We start from the raw sequence: 6,000 nt of genomic DNA, 5'->3' as shown, positions 1-6,000 counted from the left end.
TGCTCTGTAACCAAGGCTCCAATCTCCTGCATTTAATGATTTTTTGTTAGAGCTTGAGTAGCTGCTTCTTGCTTCCACCTCTCCGGCATAAATCTTCGTTATAGTTTGGGGACGTGCCTCAGCTTACAGACACCAACTACCTCCTTCCGTGTGAGGAAATGAGAGTCTGCCTTCATCCCACACCCTTCTAGAGAGAATAATGGGAAGATTTGGTGTTATTAAGTTATTTTACTTGTATCCAACCCTTCAGGATTCCATTTGGGGTTTTCTTGGCAAACTGGGGTGATTTGACATTTTCTTGTCCAGCTAATTTTATAGATGAGAGAACTGAGGAAAACATGTGGATTGAATGTAAGTCATTCAGATAATAAAATTTGAATTCAGGTCTTCAGGCCTCTAGGCAGAAGCTGCTTGGAGGGAAATTTTAACCATGTTTCCCCAATGACCTTTTCTTTGACCTTGTAGAAAATGGGTATCTTTTTCAGACAAATACTAAGATTGGCCTTAGGGACCCTGAGCAATCTCCAGTGGGAAGGCAGGTACTCTTAATTATTTCCTTTGTGATTTCTTATTCTTTCCCATATATGCTAACATTCCCCTTAATGTTGTCATGGATTCACAGAATGGCATAGCAAGGAGACTCGAGCCCTCATCTCATCCTATTATAGAGGAATTATTGCCCTGAGACTTTGGTCTCTGGATGACAATGACTTGTCCAAGTCTTCACAAAGTATCAGTGCCAGAGATGGGCTTAAGACAGTGGTTCTCAAACCTTTGTTCTCAGTATCCTCATGTTGTTAAAAAAATTATCGAGGATCTGTTCAAAGAGTTTTTGTTCACATGGGTTATATTTATAGCTATTTATTATATTAGAAATAAAAAATAATTTTGAATTTGTAGACCCTCTGAAAGGGTTTCAGAGACCTCAACAATTTTTTGGACTATACTTTGAGGACCACTGGCTTAAGAGCTAAATTTCCTAACTTTCCTACATCCGGTGCTCTATGGAATATCAGGTCTGGAGTCAGGAATAAATGAGTTCAAATCCAGCCTTCAACACTGGTTGTGTGAAAATGGGTAAGCCACTTAACCTGTTAGCCTCAGTTTGCTCAACTAAAAAATGGAGACAATAACAGCACCTACATGTCAGCTTGTTGTGAGGTTTAAATGAGATAGTATTTGTAAAAAAAAAAAAAAAAAAGCACTTAACACAGTGCCTGGAACATGCTATAGAAATATGTATTCCCTTCTTTTTTCCTTTCCCCTTTCCTCTTCCTACTGTGGACCCATGCTCACAGCTGTTTGTCTACCCTGACAGGAAGACACTAAAGCTAACATTAAGGTCTTAACCAAGTGTAAACTCTAAAATGCTAGTAACTATTATTTTCTACATCAGAGAAAGAACCATGGAGCTTCTTGGTGAGCTTCCTAGCAAGTGTGAATATGGGAATGGAGATAAGTACTAAGTTAGGAAATTCAGAATCAGTCAAAATCCATGAAAAGCAATCAGCCTAGTTAACATCCCTGGAACATAGAGACTGTATTTGAGTATTTAGATTTAAAGGATTCTCAGATATTCATTTCAAATGACAGCTTTTCCTTAAAAAAAAATCCTGTGAGTTCATCCTCATGAGGCTGTTCTGCCTCTTTGCTGGTTATTTGTTTTTGTAAGATGGACATTCTAGATTTGTTTTAATTGTCCATCTTTTTATCTTTTGCAATTTAAGTCATTCCTCAAGAAATGTGAGTCAGAACCCCAGTAAAGTTTTCCCCAAAGATAAAAAAAATATTAAATCAGTACTGGAAATTGGGCTTTGCTTTTGAGGCTCAGACTTTAGGCTTTACTTTTTGAGGGGGGAAGTGGTAGTTTCTACTAGCCCTTGTCCATCATTAGTAGATTAGGGTAATTCAGTTGTCAGTCCTTCCTGCCCCCTCCTCTTTACACCCCTCCCCAAATATCTAGAGATGGATTGGACCATGTGATTTCTTGCTAGAACCCAGTTCCTGAGTAGCTCCCTTTAGAGGTATCAATATTGTCATGGAAAGAATGTTGGTCTTGGAAGGGCTAGAAGCACAATATTGGTCTTTTTATGCTAAGGTCTTCAACAGGACTTAGTTTGACTATACCCGTTCAGTGATTAAGGAAGGGAGCAATTGAGTCAAAGAGTTTATCAATCATTCCACCCTCTACTTATAGAATACATGCAAAAAGAACAATCAATCAATCTAAATAAGAATATTTATCAATTGCTGCTTGGATGCAATTTCTTTCTTTTCTTTTTCTTTTTTTTAGGAGAGGTAAAATTCTCCTAGCAAAGCATTTAGAAATGAATACAGTCCTCTTATTTTTTTAAAAAGCATTTTCAGTATTACTCAGAGAAAACAATTATTTATCTGAATTTACTACCAGGAACCAAAAGGAAGAAAGCAAGCAGAAACCATAAAATATTGAGCATGAACATAATTTTAAAAACATAATGTCACAAATTATTCGCAGAATTGCCTTTCTTAGATAAATGCCCTCAAGGGACCTTGTCCCCTTTGCATCTTGGAGAGTTTACAACTTTAACTAGAAAATAATTCTTTAGCAATAAACTGATCCCCCATATCACATAATGCATCTGAAACACAATCATTTTGAATTACTGCTTTTTAAAAAACCATGTGGTGAGGAAGACCAGCAAGTTCATCTCCAAAGGCTTAAGCATGGTCAGGCCAAGTCCCTTTTTTGTTTAGTATGGATTTATATCCCAGTGGACCCTTTGGAAGCTAATAAGAGAGACAGACTTGTGTAATGGGCCTAAAGCAAGAACAGGGCAGCCGTAGACCTCTTGGTAGGAGGGAGAGGGCAACAGACCATTTCTCTGATTCTCTGTGATATTTCTAGCATCTCTAAGGCAAAGACAATATAAATGACACATGGGCTATTTATCTGACTGTATTTAGTTCATTTAAAAACTCCATAAGCACCACAGCAGGATGGTTATATACATTGAGCATTTTTTCTATTACATATTTTCTCTTATATTGAAGATATGTAGCCTTCCCCTTCTCCCTTCCAAACACACAGGTACTATTGCTCTCCCTATACAACAAAGCTATCAGCTTCCCTGGGCTCAGGCTACATGTCATCCCAAGGCACCAAAACAATTCAGATCAAGAAAACTACTAAGCTTTGGTCTAAATAACTTCCCTTCTCCTCACCCGAAGTCTCTGGTAATTACTGCTAGATGTCCTTGGCCAGTAATGGCCTTAATGATCATTTAGGAAGTAGGTGAGAAGGATTTTTTTTTTGTTTGTTTAAAAGTTCAAGGATCCCTCCTAAAGGTCTTGCTTTCTGGGAAATGAAGGGATGGTTTGTTTCTATTCCATAGTTCCTGTGTGTTTTTCCAACTATGGTGAATTGGGTATTTAGTTGGAAGAAAAATATAGGGCTTTTCCAATACAAGTTATAAAGAAGAAAAATGATCTCCAGAATTTACCCAAAAGTTACATTTAAACCTAGGTCTCACATTATTATTATCAATCTAAAGGAATTGAGTCATTTCAGTTTGTAAAAAGTATCTGAGGCATGATTTGGTTTAAATTTTAAATTTTCAATTTCTGTGGGGACCCCTCAGTCCCAAAGCATCCTGATGGAATTTGTTTCCACTAACCTAACAAACACTCCATCCTTCTGAAATGACTTAGGAAGAAAGAAAGGAAGTTTGGAAAAAAAATATATCCGAATAGATTTTTTTTCTTGGCTTGGATCTGTGATATCTTCAATGTATGGGATTGCTGGCATAGAAATTCTTCCACTGTTGCAATTTGGCATCTCATTTGTAACTCAGAGGCCTTGAAAGTTGCCTGAGAGTTCTCAGAGATTAAATGATCCTTCAGGTACCTCAACATGCAGCTGGAATGTGATAAAGGTTGGACTTGAATCTGTTTCTCCTTGACTCCAAGGCTAGCTCTTTATATACTATAGAATGCTGCCTTTTTCTTTTTTGGGTTAAAAACAAATAAATGCCAAATAAATATTGACTAGAGCTACACCTCTTAAACTCTGGATTGTGAAACCATTCAGAGTACACAAATTTTGGTGTGTAACTAAATGTGGGAGTTGTGAAATTATGATTCATTATCAGTAACTGTTTGATTTGTATACTTATTTTATATATCTATATTCCGGGTCACGTAAAAATTTCTCAGGTGAACAGATCTTGAGAGTGGAAAGAGTTTAAGAAGTCCTGGTCTAAAGGGAGAGCCCACCACCCATCCATCACTAATTGCATTTTGTTTTAGTCTTTCAAAACCTCTACTTCTTAATGAGTTCCAGTGCTGAAATGGGTGGGAAAAAAGGGGAATAATAATCATAGTTAAATTCTTTAAAAAAGACTGGGATATATTTTAAAAACTAGATATTCTTTTGGAATCTAAGCCAGGTTTTCAGTAAATATCTAATCATTTCCTTCCAAAAATTTAATTACACAGTTTCTCTGAGTTACAGTAAATAATCCCAGCTAGTGTTCAGTGTGGTGAGAGTAGAGTTCATTGCAATTAGGGGTCCCTCGCCTGGTTAGCTGCCTCAGCTCAGGGAGGCAGGTGTGGGCGAACCATGAGGAGAGGTGTGAAGTGAATCACTGGGACATCCCCCCAATCCAGGTTCTTTCTTTCTTCATTCCACATTTCTGTATTTGGTAAACAAATTGTAAAGTACTCGAAGGGTGGACTTCAAGTCGCAGTTGACAATATCTGTAAAGGAAAAAGAAAATGGAAGCTGAGCTATTTCAGTCTTACAGGAGAAAATTTGACACTTGAGAAAATAAACAAAAAAAGTTATGATCTGCCTCCTGCTTTCCCAGACACATGTTAGGGAATTATTATATAAATATATAGTTATTATATAATTAGGGAAAATAGAAGAGAAATTTAAAATTTTCACCTTTTGGGGGCTTATAGCCTAGCTTGGGAAAGAAGATTATCAGAGAAACTAGAACATAATACCAGTTCACAGCTTTCATCCACTTGGCTTCTTCTGTGTGGATAGTTAGGAAAAATTTTGAAAGATTATGACTTTCATGTTATGTCTTGCATGGGCTTGATAAAATTAGCAGTGTCATCCATAATAGCAACATCTTGGAGAACTTCATCTTCTTCACAAACTGGCTCCTTGATACATATTTATTTTGTATAGAAATTATGAAATGAGTATAAATTGGACTCAGAACTGTATGGAAGGAGAAGAGTTGGATGCAATATAGGATTAAATGCAAACTCCTTAACCTGACATTGAGGGTCCTTCATATTCTAACTCTAGTCTGCTTTTCCCACCTTATTTCACCCAATTTCCTCATGCTCCTGAGAAACTAGATGGTCTTTTAGCCAAACTAGACTATTCATCAGTGCTGATTTTGTTTTTATCATCTCCCAGAGTTGTGTACTTATGATCTGCCTCCTGCTTTCCCAGACACATGTTAGGGAATTATTATACAAATATAATAAATATATAGTTATTATATAACTAGGGAAAATAGAAGAGAAATAAGAATAAACTCTTTTGTCTGCTGGCAACCAGATGACAGTAAAAAGAACATTAAACTTGGGAGTCAGGAAGTTCAAATCCTATCTCAGACATATATTAACTGGACAATAGGGATAGTAATAGCATCTACCGCATAGGATTGTTCTGAGGATCCACTGAGATAACACATTGCAAACCTGGGGCACTATAAAAATTCTATTATTGTTGTGGTGGTTTTTATCATCCTCTTCTTCAGGGGCAAAGAAGTCCTGATTCCTCAGCTAAAAGTGATCATTTCCCCCCACACTCCCTCTTCCCCTTCTAAGTATTAACATTCTGCATCATCATTATTTGGATGCTGGTCAGATTCTCCCTCGACTCTTCTATAAGTTACATGGGGATAGGGCAAGTGCCATTTTCCCATCTCTGTATATTTTATTCGTAGAATTAGTTGAGATGGGGGGAGCCCAATCCAAATAAACAGAGAATGGGTA

At 37.1% G+C, this 6,000-nt stretch overlaps 1 protein-coding gene across 1 annotated transcript in view; it reads right to left on the bottom strand.

Moving 5' to 3' along the window:
* Window positions 1-2,221: 2,221 nt before the first annotated feature.
* The window catches only part of PARVA (parvin alpha), a 160,837-nt gene continuing 157,058 nt past the window's right edge, over window positions 2,222-6,000 (bottom strand). The window contains exon 13 of the mRNA XM_031941900.1: window positions 2,222-4,737. Within this exon, the coding sequence (XP_031797760.1) occupies window positions 4,661-4,737 (77 nt within the window). The 3' untranslated portion in view covers window positions 2,222-4,660. The remainder of the gene's footprint in view (window positions 4,738-6,000) is intronic.

This window comes from Sarcophilus harrisii, chromosome 6, assembly GCF_902635505.1.
Source record: "Sarcophilus harrisii chromosome 6, mSarHar1.11, whole genome shotgun sequence".
Taxonomy (NCBI): domain Eukaryota; kingdom Metazoa; phylum Chordata; class Mammalia; order Dasyuromorphia; family Dasyuridae; genus Sarcophilus; species Sarcophilus harrisii.
The sequence above is the reverse complement of the archived record's forward strand: the minus strand, read 5'-3'. Positions and strand labels throughout refer to the sequence as shown.